Below are 18,087 nucleotides of genomic sequence, written 5' to 3' on the forward strand. Positions count from 1 at the left end.
TCTTGCATCAGTTTGTTTGGCTGAGAGCTAATGCCCACCAACAATACTGGTATGGCATGTAAAGTGTCTGTGACCCAAAATAGGGCATTGTTGGGGCTGGTACACTAAAACAAATTAACAGCAAAATCAAAAGCTTTTTGCTTTTTCCAGTGCTTTGTTACTCTTACAAACGAAACCTAATTCATTATATATGCCTTGATTTTGCATTTTAATGTGTGGTATCTGTAAAATAGTTTCTGCCCCCTCATATTTCTTTTAATAGGTTGTTAGAAATACAATAGTTGAACTTGCCAACTGTCCAACTCCCCCACCCCCCATTCCCATAACCATGAGAAGGAGCATGCCACAGCAGTCACATATCGTTATCCAGTAATACGTAATATTCAGACATATTTATAAGTGCAGTATACAGATGTTCTTCCCTTCAACAATTCCATTTCAATAATGTGATTATCCCTCTACAAGCTCTTGGACGTGTTCCTCTGCAGGATCCATTTCCTGCTGTAGACTAACCTCTGGCATGTCCCATTCCACCCTACCCCCTTGTCCCGTTCCAGTGTCCACTAATTTGTGTTGCACCCCACATTCAGCATGCACCCATCTTGCATATTCCCACGGCCATTTTTTGCTGGTGGGTAGTCAATTTGTTACTTACTGAAGGGCCATACATTTCTTCTCCATGGTTAATCCTAACTCTAGAATCTTTTCCCCATATTTAGTGTATTTGGGCCGGGTCACCAAGCCCAGCAGACAGAGCTGTATTGTCGGCTGCAGGGGGAATATGTCTCTTTACCCCGCAGTCTTTCTTCCCGCAGGGAATCACAACGCGGCCTTTACCACGACCGCGTTGTGATTCCGCATATCATTACTCCACAAGTCGGAACAACGACTTGCGGAGGAGGGGCGCTGGATGTTGGAATAGTAAAATTTACTATTCCAACTCCAGTCAGTGCAGACACTAGGGAAGGTGTTTGATTTTAAATCTTAGAACTTCAAGAAAGAGTACTGTGTCAGTTGGTGTTGTCAATAGACCTTTCTGGTGTGCTTAAACAAGCAAATGTGCCGCTGAGATGAAGGTAAACATTGCTTTGCAGGTTCCAATTGAGTCTTGTGTGGTTTCATATGACATTAACAATTGTGTTTGGGAGGAGTACTGTGACCATGTATTTGCAGGTGGGCTAACGAAGATTCCATTAATTTCCAGAACTATGCCAGTGAACAAATTCAGTGAATCGAAGAATTTGACTGTGATCATGGGAGCGGATTGTTATCCCGGCTGTTGAATGGTGATAATATGGTTGCTTCATGTTGAAAAATTGCACTAAAATATAGGAAGGCCCCATCTTCAAAGGAAAGTTTTAATGTAATACGGTAAAATAGGTATTTTGGGTTTTGCAGGGTTGATACCTGCCTGTGAGCCCAAACACCATTGATTGGCCTTTTTTAAGGAACGCAATATTTTTTTCTATTCTTTTATTAATTGAAAATGATTCACTACTGAAACTTGAGGACCTATACAGCCATGGGTGGAGTATCCTTTTCTGAAAAACTGAGAGTAAGTAAATATATATTTTTGGGTGCAAGCAGAAGGCTCCTAGGCATCAGGGTTTGGTCACCTGCTGAATACTCTCCTACAAATGTAAGGCCTCAGTAGAGACCATATCCTATCAGTTTTAGATGTTGTAAACGTTTTTTACATAGAAGTTTTAAGGAACCCTTGAAACTCGAAGAAAACTTCCTGCTATGATTAATAAGATTATCTGCTGGAATGTTGAGTGGTCTGTTTAACAAGTGGATGGTAATTTAGGATCACTAAGGAATCATGGGAAAGCTCAGAGAAACAAGTAAACCCTTTGGCAGCTAATGATTATAAAGCTAGTTTTAATTGAATTGAGCTCAATGTGACTACATCCAACTACGGTGGCATAGCATCTCAAAGGAAAATAAGACCGGGTTGGGGAAGTTGAGAGGCAGGGGGAGTTCAAAATGAGACAGACGTTTGCTTCAAAATATGACATTTAAAAAGCAACATTTTATTGCTAATCTGTGACTGTTTAGGTCGAATTACTGTACTTCAAGCAGAAAGTGTGTTCAGCGTATTTACTTTGATTATGTACTAATTTGCAACATGTGTTAAGTAATGATAATTTCTTGTTGAAGCCCACACACTTAAAATTATTGACTCTTGACAGCTCGGGATGCTGCAGTACAAAAGATTGAGGGAATAATTACAGAGCAATTTGCAGATGAGATGAAGAACAAAGAACATGAGATTGAAGTCATTAACCAGGTATTACTATCATAACTTTAGAACAGACTTTCTAATAAACAGTTAATAAAATGTTAAATAAAATTGTCAATTTGTTTCTTTGTTTTTGTTTTTTACAGGAAAAAACACATTACGTGTTCTTTCATTACATTTTTAATGCATTTTTTATTTTATAACTTTTTAAAGATTCAAACTACAGGAAACGTTTTCCAAGGTCGACGGACACTTGTGTGGTGCATATTAGAAAAATACCCTGATTTACCTAGTTAATTAATCACCTGTATTTTATATCACTATTACACGACTCGTCCGTTGTGTTCCCTAACAGAGCAATGGAGTGCCGGTGTAGCAACAGAAATCTTGGGATCCCATTAGGGAGACTGCCACTGTCCAGTGTGGGGAAAGCAATTGAGACACATAAAGCAATCCTGTTTCCGCGAGCATTACAGGAACCAAGGGACTTTGAAGCATCTAATTAAAAAGCATGAGTGGGAGTAAAAATGAATACAAAATTAATTATAAGACACTTTTTGCAAAAAAACAATAATGGAGAGCAAAAAATGGTTTTTGGAAACGTTAAAAAGTAATAGAAAAGCTAGAAGACAGACACCACTAACCCGAAAAAGGAAGTCTAGAGCGCAAAACAAAATGTCTCGTATATCTATTTCAAGAGAAAATATGGAAGACTGATAATCTTCAGTAAGTTATATAGTAAAAATCATGGGCAGTTGAGTCATGTAAAATGAGTTTGAATGTGAATCACCTAAAACCATTGATATATTGTTCGTTTATCAATACGCAATGGTGGTAACACGTGAGGACATTTAGTTCTTGATGATAAAATTCCATTCCTCCATAAAATTAAATCCTTCAATAGATTTACATATTGTTTGATCCATTTGCCTTGTTTGCGGATAAATATTTCCTTGAGGCCACATCAGTGGCATGCCATTTCATGTGTTTTTCTGGGTGGCCCTGCTCAATATAATGTGGAACAAAGGAGCATTAGGGACCTTGCTCTAGGGTGGCATACTCTAGCCCAAATTATTTGCTTTGTTTGCCCAATATAGATCAAGTTGCACTGGCACCAAGCACAATAGATCACATAGGAGGAGTTACAATTTGGAAAAAAAAAATTCGTTCCTCTCCTAGCCAGTTGTGCCAAAATGTTTTTGTGTTGAATGTAAAGGAACAGACTGCAGAATTTCTGCCTTTGAAGTGCCCCAGAACATCCAGTAGGCCCCAGGCTTCTGTCATCTTGTCACAAGTCCTAGAACTCAGGTCACTGAAATGGACAACAAAATACTTATTATGGTCACACTTCTATGCAAACAAAAGGTGGTCCAGTGCAATGTCACCAGCTTTAAGGACTTTCCAGTATTGAGGATCTTTACTACTTTATAAGTGTCAGGGCACAAATTTGTGACACAAATTTGTGACAAAATCCTGGATCAAGGAGGATCAGTGGCAGTGATCCTCCTTGATCTAAGTGTGGCGTTTGACACGGTCAGTCACGACACCCTACTGAACCGCCTGGCCTGTGCGGGGATTAAGGATAAAGCCTGGGCATGGTTTAAATCTTTTTTGGAGAACAGATCCTTTAGGGTTTTTGATGGCGAGTCCGTGTCCTCCAGCAGACCTCTAAAGTGCGGTGTTCCTCAGGGCTCTTCTCTGAGCCCTGCACTTTTCAATCTGTACATGAGACCACTAGCCGACGTCGTCCGCCCATTTGGAGTTAAGATCATCTCCTATGCGGACGACACGCAGCTAGTGGTCTCACTGGCGCAGGAGGCAAACCGTACTGCGCCAGGTGGGCTTAGAGAATGCCTGGAGGAAGTGAGGACCTGGATGTCGTCATCATCATCCCTGAAGTTGAACGGGGACAAAACAGAGCTGATGCTCTTAGGCCCTTCAGATCTGGCCCTCCCTCCCTCTCTGTGGCCTACCTGTCTAGGCCCCCCCCCACACCCCAAAGATAACATCAAGAGCCTTGGAGTGTGGCTGGATAGATCGCTATCCTTCAATGTGCAAGCCACAAAACTTTCAGCTACCTGTTTTGGTATCATGATGGTGCTAAATAAAATATTTCCCCTCCTTCCCATGGAAGCCAAACAGGTAGCCATTCAAGGTCTCATACAATCACGCCTTGATTTTAATAATGTACTCTACCTCGGCGCCCCAGAATACACCCTACGCAGGCTGCAGATTGTACAGAACTGCGCAGCGCGTCTACTGCTCAAAATCCCCCGTAGACACTCAGTGAGGATTGGACTGACTAGCCTTCATTGGCTACCAATTCGGCAGAGAGTTTTGTTCAAGGCATTATGTATAGCTCATCAAGCCTTCTGGAACATGGGCCCCAGTATCACCCGTGATCTGGTCACCCATTACACCCCAAAGCGAAGTCTTCGTTCCAGCCAGACCTTCTCGGCAGTGGTGCCAAGAATAAAAAGATCCAGATCAGGTGGAAGGACGTTCGCATATAACGCGTCCAAGACTTGGAACACTCTTCCACTCCATCTCAGAGCTAACCCTAACCTCACGGTGTTTCGCAAGCAATTAAAGACTTTTCTGTTCACATCCCCTTACTAATTGCTTGTCCCCCTCCTTTGCTTCAGTGGGTTCGTGGCTATCTTAGCGCTTGGACGCCTCCGGGCAACAATTCGCGCTCTATAAATCTGCAAGTTTACAAGCAACATTAGCAGTCTTTTTATTTTTGTTTAGGAGTCAACAGTTCCTTTCTGAGGTAATACCACAATCTTATCATTTTTAATATAACACGTTTTGATAGATAATGACTGGCTTGCAGGCATTCCATATTTAAAATAGTCCAGCTTGAAATTGCAAATGTGATCAATGCTGAGGAACTATCCAAATAGGAGACCACCCCCAAGGCCCTTGGGTGTCTGCTCTGGTATGACAAACTTGTTCTCAGTAGGTTTCCTAAACAGTGTGGTGCGTAGACGTGTATCCACACATTTAATGACGAGGTTAAGATACAGAATAAGGTTAATGTTAATGAGACTTGTGAAGCGCACTGTTACCCTGGGGTGTCCTAGCGTTCGCTCCTAGATTACTACATAACCTGAATGCCTAGTTGCAAAAAAGCCAGGTTTTCAAAACCTTTCTAAAGGCAAGCAAGCGTGGGGCCACACGAATGGAGGGGGTTAACTCATTCCATGCATTGCCTGTGCCAATAAAGACATATCTTCCTCCCCAGTTAGATTTTTTTAATCTGGGAACACCACAGTTCTGGTGCTTGCCAACCGAAAGGGTCCTATTAGGTACATGCCATTCGAACCTCTGAGTGAGAAGAGAAGGGCCTATATTGTGAAGTGCCTGTAGGCAATATACAGAGATTTGAACTTGATCCACTTTCTCACTGGTAGCCAATGCAGTTTTTGAATTACTGACTTAACTTAGCAAAATTTGGGAGTGCAAGACATTAGTTTGGACTGCAGCATTTTGCAACACTTGCCACTTCTTCATATGTTGTTACTGTATGTTCATATACAAACTGTTACAATAGTCCAACCTTGACAAAACTACGGATGACATAACTGTTTTTTGGGATTCTGGAGGAAGGAAATGCAAGATTTTTTTTATCATTCTCAGAATGAAGAAAGTCTATGTCAATTAATTGACCTGATTACCTTAAGAAAGCTTCATATCAATGATTAGTCCCAGATTTTTGGCTTTCATGACTGGTGTGGGTAGTGATCCCAGTTTCACTGGCCAGCATGCTGGTGACCAAAAGGATGGGTTTTTGCCAAATAGTATGACTTCCGTTTTTATCAGAGTTTAGTGTTAGGCAGTTGCTACTCACCCAAGAACTAACAGCAAACATACAGTCATGGACGTTTTTGCCAATGTTATTGTCTCGGTTAGCAACCGCAGCAACAATTTGCGTATCGTTGGCGTAAGAGGTCAGGGCAAACCCAAAAGATTTAATTACGGGCACCGAAATCATAAAGATGTCATCCAGAAACGTGTATTAGTCTTGAACATTATTGGAAAATATCTATTTGGGTTCAACAGTATCCACAAACATATTTGCAAAGTTAGTAGGGAGAATTTCTCCCAGGGAAGTCCCTTTACATTTATGGTAGAAGTGATTATTTTTCGGTAAGAGGAGTTTGTTTCAAAAGTGCTATTATGTAGGTAGTAAATACCTGAACCGGTGCAGGTCTAGTGTTAAGAATTTGATCTATTATCCTGTTCTTTGCTGTTATATTATAATAAAGGGACTCAATGCCCAATGTGGCTAACAGAAAATGTCAGAGTAAATCCTCATTTAATTTTGGGGTGGCAAGTTCATATCACCTGACACCCAGGATATGATGATTCCTTTTGCAGACAAGCACATTTAAAGTGTACGTAGGCCACGGGACAAGTACACATTCTGTTTTGCCCTCGTACAACTGATATAACAGTTTTGTCAGTTATTTCAAATTGCAGTCTGAAATTGTCATGAATGAGTTTCTCCTGCGTAAATATGGTAACCATAATAAGCAGAGAAAGAGTTAGGAGCACTTACTTGCTCACCGCTGATCAGCGATGTTAAGATCGGTTTGATCTATTAATTGGTGGTGGGGACAAGACTCTGAAAATAACAAACATGCTAAAGATATATGGCACAGATTCTCCTCTTGAGAGGGAAAAAAGTTCCTATGACAACCCCACGGATGCTATTTAAGTGAAAACTGTCAGCTGCGCTGTCTGGCCCCTCCCTGCATGTCTGTAATCGTGGGGTAAATCTAGGTGAACTTTTTGCAGCATGCCATCTATGACGAAATTCGGAAGAAAATAAGGGTGGAAGAAAATAATCAAGGGTGCCAGAGGCACAATCCACAGCACAATGAAAGTGACTGTTCATTGGTAAAAGGCCTTACCCAGGGCCCCTGCTAACATGCGATTGTGCGGCCATGGCGTTTTTTTTAACATAATTATAGATAAGTCACATTTACCACATAACCCATCATCTGCCACATAATCTGCAGATTATAACCCCCAAAACGTTTTTTTGCTGCTTGTGGCCGGTCCTGGGCCCGGCAACATTGATTGTTCATTTCCTCCCACTGCCTTCAAACTAAGTCAACACTCAAAACCACACCCTCACAGTCTTCCTGCAGCACACATCACGGTGACTGCCCTCACGAGCGGCCCTCATCATTTTGAACAGGTTCACCACGGAGCCTGGGATTTCACAGTGCCTGGTGCACGTGCATTCAATCCTTTTCAAAGAGGTTGGCACTTGTGTGCCTGTTTAGAGCATTGTTAGTTTCACTGTAGTAAGACAGCTCCAAATAGAATGACCTATTAGGTGATGCCTACCTCTCAATACATGGAACACAACAGAATCAACACAAACGGCGGTCTCAAACTGACAGCAGCAGGACTTACAGGATGTTGACTTCGAATGCCCCCTAAGCAAGAATATTGTCAAAACTTGCATATTAACTGATTCATCCACCTATACATTCATCTCAATGACACTGAACCCACTCCAGAGATCTGTCTGTACCCTAAATATCACTCATGTCTTAACTGGCCATGTTCTGTGAGCTATGAAGGAATGTACAATTCTGCCATCTGTATCTGTCCTGAGGAAATGGAAGATGGCACTTACATACTTCTGTGAGAGAGGGAAGCGTGCTTTGCTAATGCCATACAGTCCCAATTCTGTGATGAAGTAAAACCTGCGCTGCTGCTGACGCCTAATTTGAACCTGCCCTTTGATGGGAAAGACTTGTGCCATTGAAACCCTAGCTGTATCTGTCCTCTGAAGTTGGGAAGCATGCAGTTTCTGACCAATGTACACCTGTTCTATGACAAGGGTTGTTTCGAATGCTATTGCCACATCTTATAAAAATATTAAGGATAGTTTAAATGTACTTACCTAACATGCCCAGGCCAGTCAGAATTTGTTTTATGGCCCAGAGTAAAAACTCTGTAAGACAGCTTCGTAAAATTTGAAAACATAGCTGACGAATGGACAATTTATACAATTTAGCAAACAGCACTTTGTATGCTGGTGCTTTGAACCCATGGTGAAACTGCTTAAAAAAAGAATAGCCCCACAATGGAACATGGTGAAAAAACTTAAATAGATGATGGTATCCTATTTCATAATGCCTCAGTACTGACTTGTGAAAAGTACACAAAAATTAATTCCAGGCTTCCCCCTGTTTAGGTCGATGCTCAACAAACATCACAGCTGTGTGCTATGCGAAATGCATCTTGTGGAGTTTTAGAAAGTTGACCTGGAAAGCATTCTCTAAACTACTAGGAGCCTTAGGGGGAGTATCGGGGTTTAAACAGGTCGCCCCCCACTCTGTACCCTCTTAACACCAAAAGACCTGCCCCTAAATGATGTGGTCAGTAATCTCCCATGTACTTTTACTGCTTATTCAACAGTTGGTATATATGAACCTTCCTGTATCAATGTGCTCATTATAGTCACCGGTTTACAGCTAAAAACTTGTGTGTGATGATACAGCTATGACAACCAACTACCCTCACTCTACCTTTCCAAACTGATGTTGCCTTTGAAAAAAGGGGGGAGGGGAGTTGGCAGAGCCTCACGGGAGCAACACCCGGGGAGGAATTAACAGACTGGTACTCGCCTGTGTCCTCACGTTCTCATCATCAGCATCTGCCAACTTACAACATAAAGGGGATACAAAACTGGATAAAAAACTGCAGACAAAATAACCATATAAGTGCTCTGTGTAAGTGACCAACTGTGGATTGCCAAACTCTATCATCAAGATATGGTCCCACCACCGTTTAAAAGGAGAGCTAGGCAACACTGGCTAGACTAATTTTATTTCGTGCTGTGTGCCCACTCTATTAAAAACCAACATGTTTCATTGCCTAGTTATATTTACCGGCAATTTCTGCCTGTCACTTGCTATTGGCTTTGTGGTTTGTAGATCATGTTTTCTTGCTTCCCATTTGCTGGCTTTATTTGCTTTAGGCTGTCCAGCTTGAGTTCATACCTCCTCACGCGAAAGCAGTGTTTACAGTATTCTTCCATGAACTTAATTTCTGGAACAAACAGGCTTCTAATTCTTATTCTTATCTCACCGCATTTGCACATTATTCAAAGACCAAGGTCAAATGTCAAGCATGGTCTTCTGAAGACGCTTGTTTTTATTGTAACTGAAACCCATCCTCCTCTTGTTGCTAAGGTACCTCTGTGTCTGTCGGAAAACCTTGGATTTTTTTGATACATTGTATGCCTATTTATGGTTTCATTTTGCCACAGAAGTATGGGAAATTTGATGTAGATGGAGAAGGAATTATGCTCTTGAGTCTAAAATTATCTATAGAATGGCCAAAAAGTCTACCACAATCTCTGCAAATCAGCCTGTGCGGAGTACGTTTCAACCACCATCTCTGACGCCCTGAACTGCTCAAAAACTTTTTGGTATGGTAAAGGACCTCGCTGGTTCTGCCACCCTAACTAGCCCCCCCCCCCCCCCCCTGAAAAAACAACAATGTGAGGATCTAGCATCCTTCTTCTTCCAGAAATTAGAAAACATTTACTCGGATATTGTGAGCCCACGGTACGCCAACCCCCTCCTTTGTAATCTGCTAGCTCTCCACAAACCGCATCTGCATTACCCGTAGCGGACTCTACCCATCCTGACCAGGACTTGGTGTCTTGCGCCCATTCAAACAACCTGGACACTTAACCCCTACTCAATGCAGCCTCCGTTAAAAAACTCCTAGATAGTGTCAAATCTGGATCACCCAAGGACCCCGAGCCTATCTTTGTGCTCAAGCCGCTTCAGTCACCGTCTCTGCTTGCCATTATGGACCTTTTGAATGCCTCCCTACAGGAAGCCACAGTTCCTCCAGACTTGAAGTATGCCATGGTTCCCTCTCCTAAAAAAGGCAAACGCCGACTCCGATTTACCCTCCAACTATCGGCCTATCTCCTTACTACCGGCTTTTCCTAAAATCTTGGAGAAACACATCCACTCTCAGATCTTGAATTTTGTCGAAACCAATAAGCTCCTTCAGCGATCATAATCTAGCTTCAGAGCTGGATTCTCTACAGAAACAACTTTACTGGGGGTAACGGAAAGGCTGTGGCGTCATCTGGACGCTGGTGATACCGTCGCTCTCATTTTACAAGACCTGAGTGCGGCATTCGTGACGGTATCCCACACCATACTAGTAAAAACGTTAAAATCTCTAGGCATGGGGGCGTGGCTAGCAGTCGATCATGGCGGCAGCATAAGGGACAAGCTCCGCGGCTGAAGCAGTCTCTTCATCGATCCGACACACACTCCGTCATTTCCACAAGCCCTTCAGGCGGGTACCGGAACCCAGGACCGGGCGGGGAGCGCTGCGACAAGCGGCGACGAGATCCGACGTCTGCTGCCCGAGATCCGCCGGGGCCGCGGATCGGCCTTTCACCGTCTCCTGAGCCGGGACCTCTCCTGGTTGTGGACCCAGCAGGAAGTGTGAGCTGGCCCGGGGACCAAGACCGGAAGTGCCCGCGAGGTGCTGGAGCCGGTAGACTGGCAGAGAACTGACCGTTCGGAGGTGAGGACCCGTGCGGACCAGAGGAGCGGTGAATGGGGAAGCGCTCTCTGGCGCTCTGACTGTCTTTGAGGGAGCTATTAGCGGCACCGGGAACTGGGGAGCCGGGGACGGAGAGGACGTCCGCCATCTTCTGCCTTGAGGGAGTGGGTGAGCGCCCCGCGCTACATGACCGCCTCTAGCCCTCCGGACTGCTCCGTTAAGGCCTGATCTCTGCAGGGTTGGACTGGAAAGGTGTCCTCACCACTCCACGCATCCTGGGGCGTAGGGGCACGAGAAGCGCGACACTTCACGGCATGGCGGGGAGAGGCGCCAAGGGAGGTTCCACGCAGACCCGCATTGACCGCTATGCCTCCGACAAGCACGCCGTCTCCCCCATGGGGAAGGAGCAAGGTGGAAAATCACCCGACACAGGCAAGAAAGCGACTTTGGACGATGTCATGCTCGCCCTGGCCCAGCTACAAACTACCGTAGGCGCCATTTCCACGGACGTCTCCCTCTTAAGGGCAGACCTCCACAAGATGTCGGACAAAGTGAAGGACATGGAGGTGGTTACCAAGTCTCTTGTGGAGGACGTTTCGGAACTTCAGCGGGAAATGGGAAGGATGGCGCAGGACAATAGAACGCTCCGACAGAAGCTGGATGAGCAAGAGGGACGCTCAAGGCGCAACAACATCCGCCTTATAGGTGTGCCGGAGACGGAAGGTATACAGGCCGTGGATCTTTTTGTGGAGAACCTGATAACGGAGGAACTTAAGCCGAAGGGACTGTCAAAATTCTTTTCAGTGGAGCGGGCACATCGGGTCCCGGGAGGTCAGCCGAAACCAGGGGCTTCCCCACGACCTATAGTGGCACGCTTGTTCAATTTCCGAGACCGGGACGCGGTCTTGCAGGCGGCCAGAACCTCCCCTCCTCTGAAGCTTCAAAACGCTACCGTCGCCATCTTCCCCGATTACACTGCGGAGGTCGCCCGTAGGCGGGGAACATTCTTTGAAGTGAAGAAAGAACTGAGATCCAGGGAACTGCCATATTCGATGCTCTTTCCTGCGAGACTACGGGTGGTGGCGGAGAACAAAACGTGGTTCTTCGACAACCCTGAATCCGTGCTGGAGTGGCTGGAGGGATGGAGACCGGGACAGAACCAACGACGGCCGAATCGTCCAAAGAAAGACCGAGCTGGAGAACACCGCCAGGACTCCCGGGCCTCGGGAGGTGGAACGGACACCGGTGACTCTGTAGGTGCTGAGGGTGGCAGGGAAGAAATCGAGGAGCACTGACCATCTGTCACTCATTTTGCACCGGTGAACTTATTGCTACGTAAGCGCTTTCCGCCATTGGACACTGGGTGAAGGGCCTCCGAGGGTGTGACTGAGAGACTGCCGGCGACGGAGAGTCCCTCACCCCAACGCGCAAGTACACTGGTTTGGGAAGGGGATATGCACTCTGCTCAGTTGGGGGGGCGGGCAGTTCCGAGTCCGTGCAGCAGGGGGGCAGGGTGGGGGGTGGACCGGGATTTGGGTAAGTTTGAGGCATGGGTCTTTTTGGTCCTGCAGGTTCTTGTTATAAGCACACATAGGTCTATGGGCATGTTTCACGTAACTGAGGCATTCTGGTCTAGTAGGGACACTGGGAGTGTGATATATTGGCCATGGTCCCGCCAGCCTTGCACTGGCCTCCACGGGCCGCCTCGCCAGCGGCGGGGGGGTCCGGGGGATGTTCACTGTTCTTCTTATGGCTGAAATAGATAGGCGCACCACACCGAACCCGTTGCTTGTCACGTCATGGAATGTCAGAGGTCTAGGAGATAAGATTAAGAGGGGATTGGTGCTGCAGGGGATTAGAAGACAGGGACCTGCTCTCATTCTCCTGCAGGAAACGCACTTGACTGGGCGGCCACGAAGGCCCTGGATAGGAGAGGCTACCACATGATAGTACACGCTGAATTTACTTCGGGGTCCCGCGGCACGGGTATCCTGCAAAAAAAATCATCCCAATTTATTGTAAAGTCCACAGCAACCGATACTCATGGACGCTTTGCTGCAGTTCATGGTCAGTGGGAGGGTAAACTGATAAACGTAGTTTCTGTGTACATACCACCAGCGCTACACTCTGAGGCACTGCCAGATCTGGGGAACTTTTTACTGACACTCCCTGACGGGGACCTCCTCGTGGGAGGGGACTTTAACATGGCACTCACGGACACCTTGGACCGATTCCCCGCGCGCGCGCACACAGAAGGGCCCAGCAGGCTACAGACCTATTTGGATGCTCAGGGGTTGGTGGACATCTGGCGCACGCTACACCCTAACCAGCGACAATATTCATACTATTCGGCCACACACAACAGCCTCTCAAGGATAGATTATTTCTTTACATTGTCCAACGGGCATCTCACAGTAGGCGAGGCGACTATTCAACCACGGGGCATATCGGATCACTCACCACTCACCTTGACAATCACAACCACGCACACGAAACAACACAGGGTGTTCCCGATCTTCCCTGGCTATCTTAAAGTTCCCCGAATCACTAAAGACCTGAAGAAGGCTACGCGGCTCTACTTTGAGGAAAACCGTTCCTCGGTGGACTCTCCCTCTACGTTATGGGAAGCGTACAAGACCGTCTTTAGGGGCCAGGCCATTGCCGTGATTGCGAACCATAAAAAGGCACACGGACGCGAGGCCCTTGACTTAGAGTTGGGCCTTGAGAGGGCCAATACCGCTCATACGGCGAACCCCTCGGAGGACACGCTCCATGAGCTCCAGGTCCATCAGCGCCGCCTCACTGACCACTTGAGGAGGATCACGGTGTCGGACATTGCGGCTACGCAACACAGGGTCTACGATATCGGAGACAAAGCCAGCAAACTTCTGGCGTGGTTAGATAAGAGGCATGGGGGGGGAAGAAACATCCTTCAACTTACTGACCCGCGTGGTACCGTTCATACGCGCCCAGACGAGATCGTGGAAGTCCTTGCGGACTATTTTGAAGGGGTGTACACTCCTGAGACTGTGGTGGGGGAGGACGAGGTCAGGATTGCCCTCGAACACACCCCCCTGCGGGAGTTGACGGCGGAGACGTCGAAAGACATAGATGCGCCACTGACGATGGAAGAGGTCCAGCTGGCTATCGGCGCCCTTCACCCGGGTAAGGCTATGGGCCCCAACGGGATCCCCATTGAATGGTTTAAAACTGAGTCCGAGTTCCTGAGCACGCCCCTACTTCACATGTACGAAGAATCTAGAGTGAAGGGTAGGCTGCCACCGGATCAACGGATGGCGTCCATCGTTGCCATACCGAAACCAGGTAAACCCCCCGGCGATTGCTCGTCATACAGACCTATTTCCTTGCTGAACCCAGAGGCCAAGGTTATTGCTAAGGTATTGGCGAGCAGGCTCCTGCCGTGCCTACCTCAACTGATTCACCCAGACCAATCCGCTTCATGCCCCATCGTAGTACTGCTTTGAATCTCCGCAGGGTACATGGGGTGGTGGCACGCATCCCTCTGCTACAACGCCCGGCCGCGATCCTATCACTGGACGCCAAGATGGCGTTCGACATGGTGGAGTGGAACTATCTTTTTGCGGTGCTCGCGCGCATGGGTTTTGGCCCGGTGTTTATCTCCTAGATACGCATGCTATACAGGGACCCCATGGCAAGAGTGGTGGCGAATGGCCACACTTCCAGGATTATTTCTCTAGGCCGTGGCACTAGGCAGGGGTGTCCGCTTTCGCCCCTCCTTTTCGCTTTGGTTTTGGAACCGTTGGCAGTTACGATTCGCACCACACAACTCCTGAAAGGTATTCAGTGGGCTCCGCACTGGGAAGATAGAGTGTCCCTCTACGCGGACGATATGCTCATTTACCTCACAGACCTGGGGGAAAGTCTTCCTAACCTCCTGGCCCTCTGTACTGCACATGGACGGATCTCGGGATACACCATCAACTGGGCGAAGTCCATAATTTTTGAGCTGAGGGGACCGCTCCCGCTGCTCCCGGACTCCTGTCCGCTAGCTCTGGCGCACACGTCCTTTAAGTATCTGGGGATTCATATCACCCGGGATGAGGCGGAGTTCACACGACTGAACTTGCAGTCTCCTTTAATCCGCCTCCGTGGTGATGTACAGTATTGGAAAGAACTCCCCCTGACGTTACTAGGAAGAGCAGCGCTCTTCAAAATGATGGCCCTGCCACGCTTCCTATATGTCCTCGAAAATGCTCCATATTTGGTGCCAGATAGCTTCCTCCAGAAAATAACGGCGCAGATCTCAGGCCTGCTCTGGGGCAGCCAGCCAGCTAGGATCGCTCACACAAAATTGAACAGGGGGTGGTACGACGGTGGCATTGCGCTACCCAACGTACAACTATACTACTGGGCGGCCCAGCTGAAAATTCTTAACCAGTGGATACACGCCCCGCAGGAGGACCCGGCGTTTAGGGCAGACAGGGAACAATTGGGAACGAACAGTCTGTTGACCCCACTGTACCACCGTGGTTCGCGGCGAAGCTGACGGGGCCTACGAAACACACGGTGCGTCTCTGGTACAAGGCACAGGCGAAGTTGAAATGGGACAGAATCATCACTAAACTTACCCCTTTATGGGACACGAAGGCGTTGGGCCACTTGCGGCGCTATAAGGGCTTTGAACAGTGGGATAATATCGGCATTTCGACAGTGGGGGATATGTGGGAGGGGGATGGTGTAATATCATTTGCAACCCTACAGGAACAATATGAGTTGAGGGAAACAGAACTCTACAGGTACATTCAGATCAGACATGCACTGCGAGCGGCGATCCCGCCTGACACATCCCCACCTGAATCCTCCCCCCTGGAAGACCGTTTGCTCACGGACTACTTGAGGGGGCGACTTCGATAACATACCGTAAACTACTCAACAACATGCCTGACCCGCTGGGGAGACTGAAGGACAAGTGGGTGTTGGAGGTGGGGGATCTGGACGAAACTGAATGGAACACAGCTTTGGCGTCCCCGCGCGAATCAGGCATTTCTTCTAAATTCCGCCTTGTACAGTTAAACATCCTACACCGGATTTACTACACTCGCACGACACTGCACAAGTTGCTCAGGGCTGAGCATCCTTATTGCCTTAGGGGCTGCGGGGCAGAAGGTTCGTTTCTACATACGGTCTGGAGCTGTCCGCGGCTGGTTAGTTACTGGCAAAGAGTGTTGCGCACCATGGCCCAGGCACTACATACCACCCTTGCTCTGGACCCGCGGTTGTGCCTGCTGAATGTCTGGGGGCCGACTGACCTCACCTTTTATGCAAGAACATGGGTAACGGTGGGGTTGGTGACGGCAAAACGTGACATAGCGCAGAAATGGGGATCGGCTGACCTGCCCACGCTGGCCCAGTGGACCAGAAACATGGATATGCTCATGCTGACTGAGAGGGCGGTGTATAAGCTGAGGAGTAATCCGCGCAAGTGGAATGGGGTGTGGCAAACGTGGAACTCCTACAGGGGGGACATATGCGAACCACTGGAAGAGGATGATCTCGAAGGATCTGAGAGCGAGGGGGACCTCTGATTGAATGTGAGGATGACTGTTGGGTGGAGTGCGGAGAAGGGGTGGGGCAGGGGGCACGGGATCGCTTGATAAGTCCCTCGCAGGTGGACTGGGATGCAGGGTATAGGAGATACTACCTCACCAACATGCAGGGCTATGTGTGCAGTTTTTCTTGTTTAAGTTGTTTTTATGCAAACCACATCGAAAAACCTGAAAATGCAACCGGTATCTTTCACAATGTGTGTATACTACCTTTCACCATGTCACTTGATTTGCCACAGTTTCACCCGGCACTCGAGGGCCGGTATATATTTTGACATTCTCAGTATCTAATGTTAATCATGAGCGCCTCACGATTGTGTGTGATCAAGTGACTGATGGTGTTCAACTGTACTATATGTGTTTTGCAACAAAAATAAAAATTAAAAAAAAAGAATCTCTAGGCATAAGCGTCTCAGCCTTGAACTGGCTCATTTCCTTTCTCGCCAACCGTACTTTTCAAATCTTTTTCCCCAACATCCAGCTCCGACATCCATCCCTCACCATACTGGGTACCTCAGGGCTCCATCCATAGCCCTTTACTCTTCAACCTATATGTGACCACATATAGGTTGTCACATATAGAGGAAGAGGCAGGGCTGTCCCTGTTTTCCTACGCAGACGACTCTCAGATAATTTTTCTCTCTCCATGAAGTGCGGCCGGGCCATTCGTTCTTCAGCTTGGCTTTGGTAAAATTGCAACATGGATGCAGACTAACTACCTTAAGCTCAACTGAGAGAAAACGGAGGTCCTGATCCTTGGAAAAAACATAGATCTCTGGGGCCCACAACACTGGCCCGGTGAAATGAGAGTACTCCCACAGCCCTCCAGCCAAGTCCGCAATTTAGGTGTCATCATCGATGACTCGCTCACTATGCACCATCAGGCAGTCAAGGTAACTGCCACTTGCTTTTCCATCTAGAAATGGCTAAAAAAGATCTGGATGCTGCCCGAGTCCACTCGGAGAACAGTAGTCCAGGCTCTTATCACCTCGAGACTGTATTTCGGCAATTATCTTTACCTAGGTTCCAACAAGGAAATGACTTGCAGGCTGCAGATGGTGCAAAACTCTGCGGCAAGTCTACTCTGCAGGGTCCCTAGAGCTACGTCTGTCTCAAGTCATCTGTGGGACCTACATTAGCTCAGGGGGGAGAACCAAATCAAGTTCAAAGCCCTGAGCTACATGTTCAAAATCAAAACGGCAGTTACCCCTCAATATCTGCAGTCTCTGGTCAGCCCCTATGTGCCGTTCCGGTACCTTCGCTCATCCACTCAAGAGAAATACTCTGTGCCCAGAATAAAATTATCTCGGATGGGAGGCAGATCGTTTGCATACCTCGTTCACTCATTATGGAACTCACTTCCCACAGCCATCCGGAATGAAACGGTATGCACACTATTTCGCAAATCCCTTAAGACTTGGCTTTTTAACCAGTAACCTAATAAGCTGCGATACATTTTTCTGATCTGCTCCGGTGCTGGGACACCCTTTTTGGGTAGCTGCCGCGCCTTACAAATTTAATAATAATAATAATAATTAATATTATTAACGGATCGATTTTTATATCAATGCAGGAGTGCAGGAATCCTACAGAGTTGTGCGCAGTATGCTGTGATTAAAAGATATCTCCTGTAAAATGTAAATTATATACCTTTATTTATTTATCGTGAAACAGGTCTATGCGTTCTGAATG

General features: G+C 47.0%; 1 protein-coding gene across 2 annotated transcripts in view; it reads left to right on the forward strand.

The window, feature by feature from the left end:
- The window catches only part of YEATS2 (YEATS domain containing 2), a 1,326,518-nt gene that overhangs the window by 78,149 nt on the left and 1,230,282 nt on the right, over positions 1-18,087 (forward strand). For both annotated transcript variants that reach the window (XM_078665556.1, XM_078665557.1), the window contains exon 3: positions 2,193-2,290. In XM_078665556.1, coding sequence (XP_078521682.1) covers positions 2,193-2,290 — 98 coding nt within the window. The remainder of the gene's footprint in view (positions 1-2,192; positions 2,291-18,087) is intronic.

Source organism: Lissotriton helveticus, chromosome 11 (assembly GCF_964261635.1).
Source record: "Lissotriton helveticus chromosome 11, aLisHel1.1, whole genome shotgun sequence".
Taxonomy (NCBI): Eukaryota; Metazoa; Chordata; class Amphibia; order Caudata; family Salamandridae; genus Lissotriton; species Lissotriton helveticus.